This window comes from Chelmon rostratus, chromosome 16 (genome assembly GCF_017976325.1).
Source record: "Chelmon rostratus isolate fCheRos1 chromosome 16, fCheRos1.pri, whole genome shotgun sequence".
Classification (NCBI taxonomy): domain Eukaryota; kingdom Metazoa; phylum Chordata; class Actinopteri; order Chaetodontiformes; family Chaetodontidae; genus Chelmon; species Chelmon rostratus.
In genome coordinates this window covers 18445487-18463931 of record NC_055673.1, presented here as the reverse complement: position 1 = coordinate 18463931, position 18445 = coordinate 18445487, and the positions used below count along the sequence as shown (strand labels likewise).

Genomic DNA, 18445 nt, shown 5'->3' with positions numbered 1-18445 from the left:
TGGACACTACATAAAAATAGTAATATGAACATTAAGGCAACAGTAACATTGATACATGTCAGTTTTAAAAAGTATATCGTATACATGTATTTGTTTCTATGTGTGTCTGTGTATGAACGTGTACTACTCATGTTGTAGGCATGTAGGCAATAGTAAGCAGTGATGGTAGTTGCGGTCTCTACCAAATACATTTAGGTTTATGTAATGTCCTCTGAAGTGGTGGAAACATCACCCATCATCCTCTCTGCGTGCGTGTGTGTATGTGTTAAATCTTTCATCCTTTTGACTCATTTCATTTAATTATACCCTGGCTAGGTAAGATAAAAACACCATTCCACCCACAGACTGTATAAAAAAACTTTTTTTTTAATTGAACACTGACTAAACAGAAATCAATCAAACTCCTATGAAACTGCACCGATTGCTTCCCACTTTACCGGCTGGACTGGAGAGAGTGGAGCCATTGTTCCCCAGAGAGTAGACACAGCTGAGTCAGCCAATGCTTGACCTCACTACTCTGGACCTGGTAACGTTGGCCGAATTATTTTTTTCAAAGTTCATTGAAAAGTATAAGAAATGACAGTCTAAAACTAACATGAAATGAAAATTGTAGTTCTAGGTTTTATTAACTGTATACAAAATCAACCCTGCCCTGTCCTTCAGAGGCCAATACACAGCTCTATAGTTTATGGTGAGTGATAGCAGGTCACTAGCACTCCTTTTCATAATATAACTGGTCAGTGTTTTTATTGCATAGCATATAGCAACTGTGCAAAACTGGTTCAGTGTTTTGCATCATTGCACACTGCTGGTGCGTGCACTCAGCCATCACCTCCCACAGTTCCTACAGAAACTAGTAGTTCAAAGCAGCTCTTACATGACTATATTTTCCTATTTAATATGACTTCACTTGTACAAAGTTACAAAACGGACCCAACTGTGCCATTTAACATTTAATTTAATTAATAGGCAGTTTGCTGTATAGCCAGTTCAAGTCGAATTGATCTTTTTTTTTTGCCCCAGATCAAAAGAATGTATGAATCTATAATCTGCACAATAGATGGACCTCTCTATCAGGAAAGACATTTCGGGGTACTGTGCTTCAATTTTACAATACTTTATACTTCTAATCCACTGTGTGTATTTGCCATCTTTAGTCACTGGTTACTTTGCAGATTGTGATTACTGATACAAAATATAAATCAACCAATAAATAATTATGTATTGTTACAGATTAAGCTGCCCAGCAGGTTATACAGTAAGTGAAATTAGCTCTACCTCTACCAGCTGTAACATCAGTGACGCTTATGCATGAATGTTGTAATCCAGTTATATACATATTTTTTTTTCTGAAATTAGCCATTTTACATAATCAAGTATATTCTGATGCTAATAGTTATCTACTTTTACTTAAGTAAGAATTCAAATGCATGACTTTAACTTGATTTAACAGAATATTTCTTTATGTTATTTCTCTAATTGAGAAAAAGATGCGACTAGTTCTCCCACCACTGATGGTGCCTGGTCAGTGAACTACGTTTCAACAGGAATAACTAATTATGTCATGAATATGAGGTTAAATCTGTGATAATATTAGTCTGCAGAGTATGGCAGAAGAAATTTACTGGGGCGCACCTGAAGGCAGCAGAGGAAAGCATAACCTGTTCACCATTGTGATTGTCAACATATCGCCTTTTGAGTATACAGAAACAGGAAGCGAGACAATAAACAACCATTAACACATGATGATTCACTCATTGACTCTCAGTGATAGCAGAAACGCAGAGGTCGGGAAAGAGGGATCTGTAATTCAATCCTTCAGCAGCAGAGGGCCTCTGAAGGCATCACTGTGTTTGTTGCACACATACAACGGAGGTGTCTGTGTTACATATGATTTACCACAGATAAACAACGGTGTGGTGTAGTTCAACATGGTGAATGGCAGCATGTGCGACTGACGCTTGTGCGATTTCCATGACGGGAGAGAAGCGCTCCATTAAATTCATTCGCCTGCAGGATCACTGAGCGTCAGTGGTGTGTTGTGAGTCTTGCATTGGAGCGTCTTTTACGGGATTTTGTAATGAGGCTATGGCCCTGCCCTGCAAGTAACGACATCAAACCATACGCGTTCCCAGCTGTCATTAAAGCTGTCGGGTTTTTCCGTGGAGGACAGCATCTAAGCGGCACTGACAGTCTGTTGGATGCATGAGTGTTTTTTCACTTTCTGCTGTTGTAAACAATGGATCCAGCAGCGCGGACAGTTTCGCATTTAGTTTTTAATGCGTCAAGCGGATGCAGTTGCTCATCTGGTTTCCACATGTTGTTGAACCTTTGGCCAGCTGTCTGATTCTGGAGCGGATGCATCTTTTCATCGACCTGTGTGAACCCTGATTTAGGAAGGATCGATGCCTCTGACTGCAGGAGGGTGAGGATGGTCGGCGGGAAGATGCGATCAGTTCGTGGTTTCCTCAGGTCATCCCGGGACTGCTGTTGTTAGGACATGTTAGTAGACTGCAGCTGGACTGACGAACAACACCTCCTGACACCTCCTGAGCACCACCGCAGCTCACCACCCTCTCTGTTATTGTCTGGTGGGTGTTAGTCAAGCCTTCCGTCTTCTTCTGTGCTGGAACAGCGCCAAACTCCAAATTGACCTACATTCCCCAAAATGAATTTCGACCAGGTCCTCTCTGTCATCGGGGGCTTCGGCAAATATCAGAAAATTTTGTACATATGGATTTGTCTGCCCCAAATCCTCCTCGCCTTCCACATGATGGTGAGCATCTTCACCGGGGCCACGCCGCCTTATCGCTGCCGGGAGAGCGCGAGCTCGGTGGCCGGGAATCAGTCCTCCGTCCCCGTTACACACAGCCTGAACCTCAGCCTGTCGGATTCCTCCTGCTTCTCCTCCGATGTCTTGACACAGGGCAACCGGACCGAGCGCGTCCCATGTGGCCACGGATGGGTGTACAGCAAGGAGACTTTCCAGAGCACAACAGTCACCGAGGTATACAGAGATGCGGATGTGCGCGTTAAATATGATCTGTATGCAGCTTTAATCATCTCCACATTCATGCCCCTGCATGGAGGCGGAATCATCCCTTTATTATTAGGCTTGAGCAAGTGTGGACAATCTCTTGAATTCTTTAAAAAGACAAGCATAAGTGGACTAATAAATTAAGTAATTTAAGTGGTACTAATACACAATCTATAAGTATTTTGGTGATGTGGTGGCAGGAAAACAAGGACCACACAAGGCTGGGTTGTCCTGCAAGGAAGCCATGAGGCAAAAATTAGCTGCATGGCTTATTAAACCCCTCCCTGTCAGTGCATTGTCTACAGTAATATCAGATTCATTAGTAAGTAATTTAACACAAATTAATTAGGATAATGCACAGAGTAAGAACACTGTCTTCTTAGAATCGAAGGACATTATCAAATTCTACGTTTTCAGAAATGCTTTTTTTGCTGTCTTCCAGAGAGTTCTCTTCCAGAGAGTTAAATGAGAGGATTGGTAACACTTTCATATCTGCTTTTAAGCACAGGGCTTAACACGCAGCTGCAGCCAGTCATCTTAGGTTGGCGTAGAGACTGGCAACAGGGTAAACAGCCGCAGAAGTGCTGGTATGCAGATTTTGTTCCCTTTGGACGGAGCCGCACTAGCTGTTTCCCCTTGTTTCCAGTCTTTATGCTAAGATAACCAGCTTTGGGCTGCAGCCTTAAAATTTTCTGCACAGACATGAAAGCGGTGTTGATTCTCTCATAAAAGTAACTTTCGGCAAGAAAACAAATGAGTATATTTCCAAAATGTCCAACTAGATCACTTCTTTAATGCTACATTTTGATGAAGGGTACCTGAATATAGCGGGACCCACCTTAAAGCCCTCATCACGTCTATTAATATCGTGCTCTAGTGCTGCACATTTTCCCATTGTTTGTAACATAAAATTATATGACTATAAACCTATTGCACCTATAGGCTTTTGCAGGGGAGTCCCTCGGGCAGATGCTTGCTTTGCTCAGCTGGTATTCAACCTTGATACCAAAGCACACCTAACACTATTATAATGCCAGCATGGTTTTTGATTAGCACAGACACACGAGTGATTCCTGCCTGAACCCTTGCACACGTCTGTAAATGAAAAACAAAAAGTTTGTGTCTTGTGATCTTGCTCCACTAACACCCCCCTCCCTTCTGCTTGCTTTCCCTCTGCCAGTGGGACCTGGTGTGCAGCAGAGCCGGGCTGAACAGTCTCGGCTCGTCTATTTACATGTTCGGCCTGCTGGTGGGATCTGTGGTGTTTGGAGCCATGGCTGACAGGTAGACTTTGCTGCTCCCTCGTAGCCTGGAGCCCTGTAACCTCTGACTTTGTACAGATGCGACACACAACCACCTCCTCAGCACCAAAGCATGCTCGCACGAACAGACACTGTGAGTCTTTGGCATAATGGTTGCTATGTGTAAGCTGGGTCATTGACACATCACGCTGATTGAGTTGAAGGACTCAAGTTACGCACTCAGGTTTGACTGAGACTTCTTTTCTTTTAGGGGGATTGAATTTATAGTTGATGTTTGTGCCTTCAACACCTCATGAAGAATGATGTAATATTTATTTCATAAAAATTTCAGCGTTTGTCTCAAGGTGGAGACTAAAACTCCGCCACACTGCTTAAATTCCTGAAGGTGTGTTGGGAAGGTGTGGCAGTTTTCACACATCAGTGCTCCATATTGGCCTGCATAGCCTGGTCTCACCCCGTCACAGCCACGGTGGTTCACTTATGCACTCATTTATGCATGTGCTTAGAAAGCGAACTCATGTCCATACCCTCTCTCTCTGTGAAAGGTACGGCCGACGTTTCATCCTGCTGCTGTCCATCGCTCTTCAGACTGTGTTTGGAGTCGCTGTGGCCTTTGCACCCAACTTCGTTGTCTATGTGATTCTTCGCTTTTTAGTTGGCACCACAATATCTGGAGTCATCATCAATGCCTTTGTGCTCGGTACTAACAAAACACAGATGTGCACTCAAACACAAGCATGAGGAGACATGAGATCATTGCAGTATTCACCATCAATTGAGAATTTGCACAAATGGGGTTGGAATTATTTTGTGGTGGATTTAGTGGCAGTATGTGATTCTTTATAGTGATATTTACAGAAAAAAATGCAGCTGATCTTTTGCATTTTTTTTTCTCAGAAAAGATTCAGTAAAATATGAGGAGTTTTGCATCAGATCAAAGGTATGAAACAAAGATTGCCCGGCAAGTTTCGCCTCTCTACTGAGCAGTTTCAGAGAGTTCCTGTGGTTGAAAAAGCCAGATTGGCCAGATAGCTTGGTGCTCTTCCAGTTCCTTTCAGCTCCTCTGCAGTCAGGTTTTAATTTTTAGAAATGAGCTGCATGTTTCCAGGGAGCTTTGGATATGGGTTGCAACTACATTAACGCACTGAGATCATCTTGAATTTTCTTCAGTTCTTTTAAAATTACTGAGCTCTTAGGCTCACAAGACCCTTTAAAGAGCCATTAAAATATTTTTAAGATGAATAAGCCTGCTATTCTCACTATCTAAAACACTGATATTTAAGAGATGGGCATTAGAGTGTTTAGCCAAGCCAGTACAGACATTCATGGTATCTGGAGGGTGACTTTTCCTCCAGTGCCACAACAAGGTTCACATTTGAAATGAAATTTGGTACAGACATTCAGGATGAATTGTAAAAACTTTCTTAGATACATCAACATTTCATTTAGCGCCATCAGTATTTCTGTTTGTCTAATATTTTGGTTTATGACCAAACTCCTGCACAACTAATGACATTCCCATCAGCATCGTGAATGTGAGCATGTTAGCATAGTGAAAAGGAACAGCTGTACCTACCTGCCTCATAGAGCCACTTGTATGGCTAGAATTATATAGTTTTGTTATTGGACAGCAAAGATATGCTAGTGTCAATAAAAACATATGATAAGCATTATAGGAAGTTTGGATTCCTCACTTATGGATTAAGGAATTTAGATAACAAACATGTTACTAGCAGGCAGCTGGCAGCATCGGTGCAGGAAAGCACTGGATAGTCATCTCATTTGTCACTGATTTGTCAGACCTGCAGATATTGTAGGCCTGCTTTAAATGTCTCATGCTTTTTTGTGCTTTTTTTTTTTTTTGCCCAATCCCAACACAAACCCATACCACCTTTTCCGCTACCTTAAAGCTCCAAAACCACCACCTCAGTTTCACCCTCTCCCTGTCCTCTCCTCTCCTTCCGACGCCTCCCAAAGGCACCGAGTGGACGTGCACCAAGAAGCGGATGCTGGCCGGCATCATCACCGACTACGCATTTGGCCTGGGCTACATGCTGCTAGCAGGCGTAGCGTACTTGATAAGAGACTGGAGAAAGCTTCAACTGGCTATATCAGCTCCGGGCTTCCTGCTCATCTTCTATATATGGTGGGAAATTCAATGGGCGTCCGAACATTAGATTCACTGTGTATTCATGCATCTCTATGAGAAGAGTGCATGAATGCCCTCTTTGTCATCCTCTTTTCCTCCTCTCCCCTTATTTCTGGCACTTTCTCTTGCCTCTGTCCACTCTTCCTCCTCTCCCTGTCTGCTCTATACTCTCTCTATCTCCTGTCAGGGTACTTCCTCAGTCTGCCAGGTGGTTGCTGGCCAACGACAGGAGGGAGGAAGCCATCGCGCTCCTTCGCAAGGCAGCACTTGTTAATGGCCGGGTTTTACCTCCGGCTGTACAGGTGCATTTTACTACTTACGCTCTCATGTTAGCGAAGCTTTTTAAATCTATTTTTTGTTTGCTGCATGCAGTATGACCTACTGACAACCAAACTGTGTTACTCTATATTTTTATCACTGTCAACAAACACATAAAAAGACGAATAATGTGTTCGTGTATCTCTCAATTCTTTCCAACTTCCCTACTCCCCAAGTCCATTTCCTCATTTGGCAAACAAAAAACAGAACAAAATCTGCCTACCAGCACCTCTAAAACTCATTAAGTAGCACATTATTTCTCATTTGTACATAAAGCAAAGTGGAAAAACAGCAAGTTGTGCTTTTATTACCCTTGAAAACGTCCGGGCTAGCTGTTCCCTCACATTTCCTGTCATTATGCTTCGATTTGCGTCTGTCCAGGTTGAGAAGATTTTAGGTGGAGGGAAGCAAGGCCATTCAGCAGTGGATCTCGTGCGAACACCTCAGATGAGGAAGCGGGCTTTCATCTTGTTCTACATCTGGTAAATTGTGTGTGTGTGTGTGTGCATGCACATTTGCCTTCAAGGGTTTTGCTTGACATCAGTGACAAATGAATCCTGTATTGCTTTTATCAGTTTCTGTCTCTCTCCTTTCTCGTCTGTGGATATCCCCGTTCCTCCTTTTCGCCGCAGGTTTGTGAATGTGCTGGTGTATTACGGCCTCTCACTGGGCGTGTCCAGGCTGGGGACAAACCTGTACATGACCCAGTTTGTGTTTGGGTTGGTTGAGATCCCGGCTCGTTCTCTCGTCCTGCTTGTCCTGCCGTGCAGTCGGCGACTCTCCCAAAGCGGGTTTCTGGCTGTCGGTGGGCTTGCCTGTCTGCTCACGCTCGCTGTCCCCGCAGGTACAATGGATGCTCTGTATTGTGTTCTGACAGGAAGCTGAACTTTCTGCAAACCTTGGAAATATCGGCTTTTCGTGTGATCCTCTAATACCTGAGACACAAATGCATTTCATGATTCTTTGATAATGTCCCTTCCACTGTCTGCAGATCATTCCAATGTCCTGGCTTGTCTTGCCATGGTAGGGAAGTTTGGAATAGCAGCTTCCTTTGCTGTAATTTATGTGTACACTGCTGAGATATTCCCCACGGTGCTTCGGTAAGACCTGACTCAACAGTTTTAATTACTTTTCTCATACAACCATGATGCCAAAGCGATTTTTTAAAAACCTCTGTAGGTACTTACAACTTTTCCCCTTGTGTACCTCCAGGCAAACCGGAATAGGTGTATCATGTATGTTTGCACGGATGGGCGGTGTGCTAGCACCCATTATAAACATGCTTCACAACCACAGCCCTACTGTACCTCTGATCATCTTTGGTACCTCCCCGCTGCTGGGTGCTGCCCTGGCCCTGGCACTGCCCGAAACTGCCAACAGACCTCTTCCTGACACAGTGGAGGATGCAGAGAACTGGGATATGAGGTACTACTACTACTCTGTTTTCACTGTGGTGGGACTTTGCTTTGTGGATATTGAGTGCAAATATTGAGTAGAAATTATCTCAGTTTCTGTACATTCTGTCACTTTTGAGCTTTGTTCACTGTTCATGTGTCCTTGCTTCTCAGCCTCCATGACCCTGAACAGCATAGAAAATCTCACTGCCTGGTTTGTTCCCATGCATCCCCACACTCAAGAGCTCAGTGTGTACTTTGTATTTTGTCCCCTGCAGGTCGCCTCGCAACAAGGAGGACCGTGAGAAGTCTGAGGATATCAACCAATCAGCCAGCAGCACAGAGGAGCAGGAGCTACGACATCTCGCAAGACAGCCCTAAGTGGGTGTAACAGGATGCACACATTCCATTATTCACATATTACACAGCCTCAACTTTGTTAACAGATGAAGTACTTGACATCACATCCTCTATGCAATTACATGTCAGGAACAGATCAAGAGCTCTATGCAAGAAAACCAAACACATTTCAGCCACCAAACTACCATGCACGTGTGCATGCACAAAGCAGCCATTTCTGCATGCTGCCAAAGCAAATCAACCGCCTACGGTTTTACAAGGTAAACTGGAATAAGTGGGCATCCTTTGCAAACTTGTGCATTTCACAGATGTTTACACCTTCATTCCAATTTTGAGAAGTGGTTGGATATATTTTACATATGAGGTGAGACAGATAATTCCAAGAAGACTTTGCAGACACACAGATCGCATATTTGTATATATTTATAAATCTACAGGCATCAGCTCACAGCTCACATTTCTAAGTTTGTGCTGATTTGACAAAAAGACTTCAGTGGGCTGCTACTTCCTCTCTGATGCAGCACACATACTAACGTTGTGCAGCTTTTGTTGGGACTCCATATGGTTTTATCACACTCTGTGCATTTGATAAAGGCACACAAATATTTTTGTATAAAAGTGAACCATGTCTGTGGACTGTTTGTGGAATATCTTCATTGTACTCTAATGTTGTGTTGAACAAGCAACTGCCTCATTTTCTATGTTATCATTCTCAAGCCAAGAGACATAAAAGTAGTCAAGTGAGATTGCATGCATTAATTAACTTAATTATGCCTTTTGTTAGACTAATATAGCTCTTTTGTAGTTTTTATATGGAAACTATGGGATGCGAATGTGATCAGCATGTAAAACAATATCTGATTTCAGCAGTTTGGAAAGGTGTGTTGTTTTTATTATATTGAATTATACGCCAATGTGAAATGACTCGCTATGATGACTTCGATCTGTGAACTATCTGGTACATTTTTATAAGTGTTTAAGGGCTGTTACTGTGTATATGAATTATTGATACATATAAAGCACGGAGACCAGCTCAGGTCATGTAATATGCTATGTTACTCAGGCAAAAGGGATTTGATTTTTCAAAATCTATTATTCCTATGGCAAAGAAATGTGAGGCCAGTATGCATTGAATGTGTAAACTGCATTTGTGGAGGGGATAACCTGTTATTCCATTGCATGGATTTAGAAAGCATGACTTACTGCTGCCCACAGAATGTGAGTTAGATCAACCAGAGATGTCATGGAAGCCAAAAAACGGAAAACTTTCCAATTTTTTAATTGCATTGATTCCAGCCCAGTGCATCTGAATGCAACAAATTATAAAGTAGCGAAAGTGCAAGTGGAAATGTGTCACAAAATGTACAACTCAAATGAAGGCACTGAAGCTATGTGCCACTAGCAATAAACCTGTCAACACCATGTTTGAAAAAGTGAACGTGTTGTACTTGTGTGCGGATTGTGCAGCATCTCAATTCACTCTGGCACCATTCAGCTGCAGCGTTTAACACATAATTACCACCACACAGCTCAGTTTGATGTGATAACCACATCTCAACACATCCCACATGTCAGTCATCCCCAGGCACCCACATAGAGGCATTAACAGACAGATACTTATTCAGAGGAAATGTCTAAGCCAGTGTAACATATGTAGCATCAGTGGTGACGCCACAGTTGTTATCCTTCATAGACATGAGGATGTAGCCATCATTGCCCCAGTAAGTGGACCAGGAGTTCTTTATCAACCAGTATGGCTCCCCATTCAGGGTGCCGTATCCCACTGCAAGCACAGCATGGTCCAAATCATCAGTGGTGTTACCTGCAAACCACAAGAAACGTGCTGAGTTACAGAGAGAGAGAGAGAGACGAACGAGTACAAGGACGGACGAGAGGTAAACTTACCACAAGCAGGTTCATAATAGACACCGTGGCTGTAGAAAACAAATGATCGATGTGAAGCATCAATACTGACGGCCGCCGGCCCGTTTTTGAAGAGCGCCATCTTAAGGGCCTCTGCATCTCCTGATGTGACATTGGTGTAGCTCTGGATATGTGCAGTAAGCTGGGATGCGTTCACATGGCAAAATCCATTCTGTTCAGAAGAAAACAACCTTTAACACTGAACCATGTGCACCCGCTCTGTTGTATGTGTCCCCGTGTATGAATGCTGTGGTATTAACGGACTTGCAAAGCTGATCTGGCTATCAAGGCCAAAAAGATCGTGGACACAATTGCTGTACTGGACAGAACTTCATAATTGACTCCAGTTGGGCCACACAGATATAAACCTTTTAATAGCTTTAGAACAATCTAATTTTAAGCAAGCTATGAAAAGCTGTTATTTCAGCTGGTTGAACCATGATTATTTACCCAGTTGTCAGTTAATTCAGACTTCTTTAAAAAGTTGTCAGAAGCATTTAGTTTTATACATTAGCTGGACTGTGAACCTGTCGGTGAAGATGGTATTTATATCACAATATAACAGGCCACCTGAGTAACAGACTACTCTTAAATTAGCATTACAGCTGCAGGCATCTCACCATTCCCATGTAGGCGCCATAAGTTTCTGTTGTGGCGATGCCTCCATGTTTCATGATCCACTCGTACGCTCTCCATTCCTCCCCTCCGTCACAGCCGTTATTGCCGAAACCCCAGGAACAGTCCACCAGCATCTGCTGAGAGAGAACCTGCAGGGAGCCCGTCTGAGAGACAAAAACATTATCACACACAGATTAGTAACCTTCCTGCTCTGTACCAATCACCTCCTCTGGAAGACAAAACGAATGGTTTCACTAGCTTTGGCATCTTATTGCACTGCACAAACCTCTGAAGTTAAACTAAATGAAATAAACAACTGGCTTAATAAAACACCTAATCAGGGAAGAAAACTGGTTATGAGGAAAAAAAGGAGACAGAAAAACATGAGTAGATGGTGAGAGACAGTGCAGCTTATAATGAACATTTTTACACCATCTGTTATTTACAAGTTGCTAGGCAGACGCTGTGAGATCACGAAGAAGTCAATGTAAAATTGGCCCCCCGGGGAGTGGCTGTGTTTATGAAGCTGCTTGGTGGAGGTGGGGCGATAAGGGTACAAAGACAAACCGCTGCGACCTCACAACAGTACTTTCTCCTGGCCCCTTCCTCTTCCTCTGCGGTTTCATCATTCTGACAACTGACAAATCACATTAGTAACCAGAATAACGTATCAAGGTTAAACTTTAAAGGGTAGGATTTGCTTGCTTCTCTCCATTTCCTGACATCAAAAAAGGGAAAACTATAAAATTGCTTTAAGAAATGCTAAATTTAACTTTACATCTTTGATTGATTTAGTATGCGTGGATCTAAATAGTCTCCAAACCCACCTCCCCGCCGCCCCCCTGCAGCTTGAACGTACCTGCCGACTACACACACAAACCTTCACCCTGACTATGTTATCATTAAATTGAAAGCTGCACCCTGCAAGTTGATGGGATCGGTGCTGGAGCAGATCTTTAACAAAGGATTTGCATGAGGGGGTTTATGTAAACATGCAAAATGCAATGATAATTTTTTCAGCTCATCATACCCCTCTTCCATTACATACAGTAGAACTCCATCAAAACATTTCGCAGTAGCACACTTCCTATCGACTCTGTAAAACCACATTTTAAAATTATTTTATATTTTATTAATAACCACCCACCTCCTTCCCCTTTTCCCTGCAGTGTGTCAACTACTTCCTTATCAGCCTATCAATTAGGGTTGACTGCGCCAAGGCCAGGGACAAAATCAAGGGCGTCTGAGAGAGTCAAAGAATTCGGTCACTTCAATGGGGTGCCATCAAATCCCATAATAAACCATGCAATGTTTGGATCGAGTTGCTTGGCAACACGGGAAAAGGAATGCCTTTGAGCTTTGCCTTGCACGGGCTGGAGGGAGGCCAAAGCTGACACTTCCTCAGTTGTTTTTCTTCACACGTCTAACACGAGTTAAAGTGGCGCAGTCTGGACCAGAATTGTGCAGAAATTATTTCACCAAGCTGACTGAATGCAGATAATGAAAACATCCTCGGTCCACCCTCACACAAATGTCTATAATAATTCTACTTTCCACTGTACTTCATACTGGCCATTTTCTATTTTTACAACTGAATTGGTATAATTTTATTTTCCTTTTTGTGGTTTATTTTTCTTGAAAACTGTCACAGCAATGTACATCACTTCCAACTCAAATCTGCCCTACCTTTTCATTCATGCATCGGTATTAAACTTGTTTCTATTTAATGTGCTGTATTTTTCTCCTTTACAGCTGGAAGGAATAATAGAATTACAAGTAAGCATTTTCTTAAATATTTAGAAAGATGCCAATAATAGATGAACCCAAACATAACTGCAATGCAAATCATGAATGGCCATCCTGAACATCTGTGTCTTCAAAGAGCATAAGGAAGCAGCTCTGTCAAATGTAAATAATGCAATGTGCAAGCTGCATTTTATCCTTTTCACCTTTAGGAAGAGAGCACCCTCTACTGCTCCAGTGGTGGCGAAGCTCCAACAGGAGCCGCAGATGGCCTGGTCCTTCACTGGAGTCACAGCACCTGCAAGAGCAAAGTGAAAACTCGGATCTCCTGCCAGGAAGATGCATTTTTGGTAAACATTTTAAAATGTGTATACTCACCATAAAGCCTCCAGTCAAGTGACTCAGGTACTTTCACCCCGTTATAAATCTTTGCGGGGAAGGGGAGACCTCTGTTTGGGGTCTTTCCCCGCTTCCTTCCCCTCATGGTGGCTAGCTCCGACATGGTGCGGTCTGACAGAGAGTTCAGAGCCAGAGAGAAGGGCAGCCCGGCTCTGTTCTTGGAGTGGACATACCTACAGTGACAAGAAAACAGTTGCCAGGTCATCACAAACCCTTCATTTAAAGCATCGCCTATATCCATGCTGGACTGCTGTTCATCGTTCTACGTCGCAACTCATCATTGTTCAATGTTCCTCTCACCGGAGATTATGAACAAAGGCGTGCTGCCTTTCCTCGTGCTCTCTGTCATCGCTGTACCGACGCTGGAATTTCTCCTTGAAATGGCTGAACATGCGCTGAGACTGGCCTGATGCTGAGGTGTGGATGAGATCTTTCATTGGATTGGCCAACATGTGGTGCTCCACTCCTGGACCGGGAAAGCCCCCACAACTCATCCCTGTAGGCGAAGAATTGACAAAACAGATTTTGCTTTTAAATTTTCCTAAAACACCCAGATGTATGCAGCTACAGCAGAGCACAAACCTTCAGGCAGCGAGAAGACTTTCGGGTCCACATGGGTGCTGAACTCTTTGTAGTCCACCAAGTATTTGTCGTAATGTGACCCCAGCAGGGTGTTGTATCCCATCATCTCATAATGGAGGGGTACGGCAGTCTCGTCTTTGTCCTCTGCACCTCCCTCTGAATGAGTCACCCACAATGTGTATGTGTTCTTCTTGTAACCCACAGTGGTCACGTTCTGCCAAACTTCACACAAGGAACCTCCATAGTACTCCATCCTCAGGAACTATGGGAGGGATTAACATTTTGGTTAATGTAATTATGTCATTATGAGTTTGGGTTGGTGCAAGGCCATGAGACTATGGAGTCACCAGTCAACAGCACAATGAATTTAAAGTAAATCTCAATCATTAAGACTGCAGTGTAACAGACTGTCTGGAAGACCTACGGCCCTGCTGCAGGAATTCACCAGGCAGTCTGCATGTCAGGGAGTGCTACGCTAGTTTCTGTGACGGCTGAAGTGCAACACCACAAATGCAAAGGAGCAGCAAATACTTACGCCTCCAATCTGTCAACTCAGGTTCAGTCTGCACTTGCATTTTAATGAGTCACAGAATTTGTTGCAACAGGAAAAGTGAGTAGTTTTCACTTCAGCTATTCTTTTCCTGTACTGTAAAATAATCCAGGATTGGCAAACTGCTAAAGGAGAGCAATGACCTCCAGTCTTCACCTTTGTTTATGGTGGTAAGACTTAATTTAAGTTTTGGTTTTCAAATACTTCACGGAGCGCTTTTTTTAAACGCACACAGACCTGGAAGCCCTGCACATCGGGCAGCGACACCTGCGGTGTGACCGCTTCGTCCTTTGTTCCGTTGGCCTGGAAACACTTCATCACATTCTGCTCTACCTCGGTGGTCTCAGGAGTGATTTTGTAGGCAACGCCCCACTGCTGCTCCGCCCCCAACTGATAAGTCGACACCTGGCCTGTTGATGATCAACGTGAGAGATGTTAAAGTTAGATGTTATTGACTCCTTTAATCTCATCAGGAAATTACATTTACATACAGTGACAGCTTTATTTTGTTAGCTACCCAATGTCTGTTTAGCCGTTTAGCTGCCCCACTGATTTGTTTTAAAGATAGGACCCAACCTGTACGTGTGTGTGTGTGTGTGTTTATTTCATTAAACCCTTAAGGAACTAATAATGTATTAAAGTCTGTTTACACTGCACACAAGTTCAAGACTATATAAAAATATCACAATCCAAATTTCCAGCTCTGTAATATCACCCTAACTATCCAAGTGATATACCCTCATATGCTACACTGCAGTGTGTCATGTGCTTATTTTAACTTTGGCTGCCAGATAATACCTTGACCCACATAAGTATTTACTTTGTTATTCTTAGGTTTTTGGCTACTTATTACTACTTACTCATAAAGTAACAACAGGCCTACTGTGTAATGTTTTGTCTATTCTATCCACAATTGGTAAATTTGCTTTTGTTTTGGTCATGCTAAAGTTAAAGACATACTGTACTGTTATAACACAATGAGATCAACACTAAGGCTACAGCAATGCAGAGCAACAACATTTCAGGCTGTAAACTTTACAAACCAAGTCTGAAAATAGCATGATGCTGGACAGCGCAACTGCAGCCTGCTGAGATTTTATTGCTGAACTATGAGCAGGACGCACACTTTTACTTTCTCTTACAAAGAAAGACACTAAAACATGAGGATGGCTAAAACATGACACTCCGCTCGGGGACTTTTGTGCGGCACAGCGCTGAAAAAAGAAGGAATGAGTCGTCACATCTTCGTATTCAACAGCCAAATCGAACTTAACAGACAAAATTCTCAGTTTGGGTAGAGCCCTAATAAACACAAAACTGACACTAGGTGATTGTAAGTGTGTAATTAAATATTTGCTCCAAGACATTTTGTTCCTTATCAATTTGTGATTACAACTAATAAGTGGTAAGTCACTTATAACTGAGAAATTGGAATTTTGACACTAATCAGGATGGCAATGGTACAAAATACACATCTTAATCTGAAAAGAGACAGAAAAGGTTCAAAGTCACATGAGTATGTAACATGACTCAACTGAGTAAGTTCCCCAAAAGTGCTTATTCATTCCTTTTCACTTCTTTGTTTATGTTCTGCTCTGGTCACTTTGGTCTGACACAACAGGTTCTCAGTTTCACATCGGTAATCCAGTCAGGCAGGGAAAATACCGACTCAGGTCTAAGAGAAACAGCCACAGATCAAGTGGTTTCTTACCATGGTAGTAGTCTATTCGGCTGGACTTTGCCACCACGTCTAACCAGGCCTCAAATGGCTCCTTGATTTCAGCATAGGGCAGAGAGATGACCCCTGCAGTGGAAATGTGAAACAGTTCTGTAATGAGGCTAAATTAGGAGGAAAAAGAAGCCCGGGCATGTAATCTGATGTCCTGTTTACCTTTGACATGATAGCTGTTCCCAAAATTTGGCAGAGAAGGGACTGCTTTCCCCTCTGCAGCTGAAAATGAACACAAGAAGTGCTGAAAGGTGCGCTGCATTTTTAGTGTTAATGACCTTTACTTCATTTAAAAGGACAAACATATATACATATATATCGCACTTGCATGTAAGTCCATTGTTATAAGGCACTTTGAGCTGCAGTTCTTGACAGGTGCTATACAAATAGTCTATTATTATCGTTGTTATTATTATTTTAATCAATAAACTCATCGCGTTACACGAGCTTCAGATGTTTACACTACCCACAATCCCTCACACTGTTTTTTCGCTCAGAGAGGGAACAACAGAAGGAATAACGGTAGCTGTAACAAGTAGCTGTAACTTAATCAATAGTATCGAATGGTTCATCGCATTTACACCGAAATAATAAGTAGATTTAAGAGTTTCACTTGGGATCATAAAACAGATTTTGGGATGAATCTGGCTATCCTGATAAGCAAGTCGACTCTAAATACAACGATCTTTGACTGAAATTTGGCGTGAGAGTATCTACATTCATCAGCACGTATCGGACACAGTAGCAGACATACTTTCCTTCGTATATGACGGCATGTATAAAATGTATTTTGTAATGTATTTCTTCAGCTATCTGAAAGATTACAGTCATGAAACGACCAGCCTTCTTTATAACACTGGTAGCTGCTGTCTTAACACGTACATTAGCTAACTGTTAGCTTACTGGAAACATGATGCGGCCAATTAAACGTTGCCCCTTACCTATAACAGTCCAAAAAAGAACCGCAGCAATATACAAACGCATTGGTTCTACTGTGAGATCAGAAATACAGGAAACGAAACAGTCAGGTGAAACTCAAACCTAATTATACGTCTCTGCAACCTACAGCTCCCCAAAACTAACTCCGTTAACAAGCGGCACACACGTCCTCACTCAACCAATCACACCGTGGCGTGGAAGAGTGTGGTCCAATCACATACGAGAGGCGGGTTTTAGTTGCAGAAGTATCATGTGATTTGTGTCATATGACTAAGTAAAACTACAGGTAAACATTTTTGGGAAAGGTTTTACGGTGCCACATCGCTGTAACATTATAAAGGAAATATGTCGACTGTAGGACTTTTGAAAGGATCAAGGTTGCTTTTATAATTTTTAATGACACATCAGCCACAGCCACAGCAAAGGCTGTGCCACTACTCAGCAGAAATAGGAGCTCCACACCCGTAGAGACCTCACCTGATTGTCATAATTACAGTCTAGCAAAAATACAATTTTGGGCGTCATCATGTGTCAAGTTACTTTAACTCAGCCATATCAGCAAAAGACTCCTCTCACATACTTTAGTTTTGTCTGTATATGGAGGGAAGACCTGAAGAACCGTCTTCCTCTGACATTATCTACGTGCTAAGGCCACATATACAAATAGTACTCAGCCTTTTACTATTACAGCCATTACTTACATTTAAACCAATACCACTTCTCTACAAATTACAAGTTCTACAAAATATAATTCCACTTCTACAATGCATAATAGAAGTCTCCACCAATGCCAGATGAGTTCAGACTCCAGGCAACACAATTTGTAAATGCACTGAGCGGCCTTCAGAATTCAGTGTACAATATGTTTCATGGCCTTAAAGCAAATACAATCAAACCTAACTGGTACCAGGGAGCAACTCAGAATCAGAAAGCAACTTCTTTTATCCTGTAACAAGGGAGTGTTGTGCCATAGCCAGTTGGGGCTGGAGTCTGGAGTCTGCAGTCACAAAACAACTTTCTGCATTCAAATGCTTGGAATGCAATGTTTTGTATTGGAATGTTCTAGAGTGGAATGGTTGAATTCAGCATGGAAAGTTTTATGTAGAATGACTTTTTTCTCGACAGTTCTGGAAAAGAACTTACTGCAATGGTATGTTCTGGAATGAAATGTCCTGGAATTGAATGTACTAATTTAGCATGGAGTGTTCGAACATGGAGAATTAACTTTTCGCCATATATTCTGGAATAGAATTGTATGCAACAGAACATTCTAGAATGAAATGTTGCTGAACAAGTAAGGAAGGGTAAAGAGGATAAAAGAGATGAGAGAAAATGGGAGGAGCAGGAAGAAGAGAGAAGAGGAGAAGAGAAGGAAGACAGAAAGAATAGAGATAGGAGGTGGAAGGGGAGAAGGTGGAGCAGAGAGGAGGAAGAAGGAGGAG

The 18445-nt window shown here is 42.5% G+C and overlaps 2 protein-coding genes across 2 annotated transcripts; one reads left to right on the top strand and one right to left on the bottom strand.

Annotated features, from left to right (window-relative positions):
* The first annotated feature begins 1960 nt into the window (after positions 1 to 1960).
* si:dkey-166k12.1 (solute carrier family 22 member 6-B) lies at positions 1961 to 9939 on the top strand. The gene is made up of 10 exons (XM_041955060.1): positions 1961 to 3007; positions 4218 to 4321; positions 4845 to 4999; positions 6277 to 6445; positions 6636 to 6750; positions 7148 to 7248; positions 7399 to 7610; positions 7758 to 7866; positions 7979 to 8191; positions 8439 to 9939. Exons 1-10 carry the CDS (start codon positions 2669 to 2671, stop codon positions 8539 to 8541), a joined length of 1620 nt encoding a protein of 539 aa, XP_041810994.1. The 5' UTR covers positions 1961 to 2668; the 3' UTR covers positions 8542 to 9939.
* zgc:110239 (uncharacterized protein LOC550326 homolog) lies at positions 9646 to 17164 on the bottom strand. Its single transcript, XM_041955059.1, has 11 exons — positions 17006 to 17164; positions 16227 to 16286; positions 16047 to 16139; positions 14573 to 14745; positions 13786 to 14047; positions 13504 to 13699; positions 13183 to 13376; positions 13011 to 13102; positions 11064 to 11225; positions 10426 to 10615; positions 9646 to 10342 (listed from the first exon to the last, which is right to left on the bottom strand). Exons 1-11 carry the CDS (start codon positions 17046 to 17048, stop codon positions 10155 to 10157), a joined length of 1653 nt encoding a protein of 550 aa, XP_041810993.1. The 5' UTR covers positions 17049 to 17164; the 3' UTR covers positions 9646 to 10154.
* Positions 17165 to 18445: the final 1281 nt, after the last annotated feature.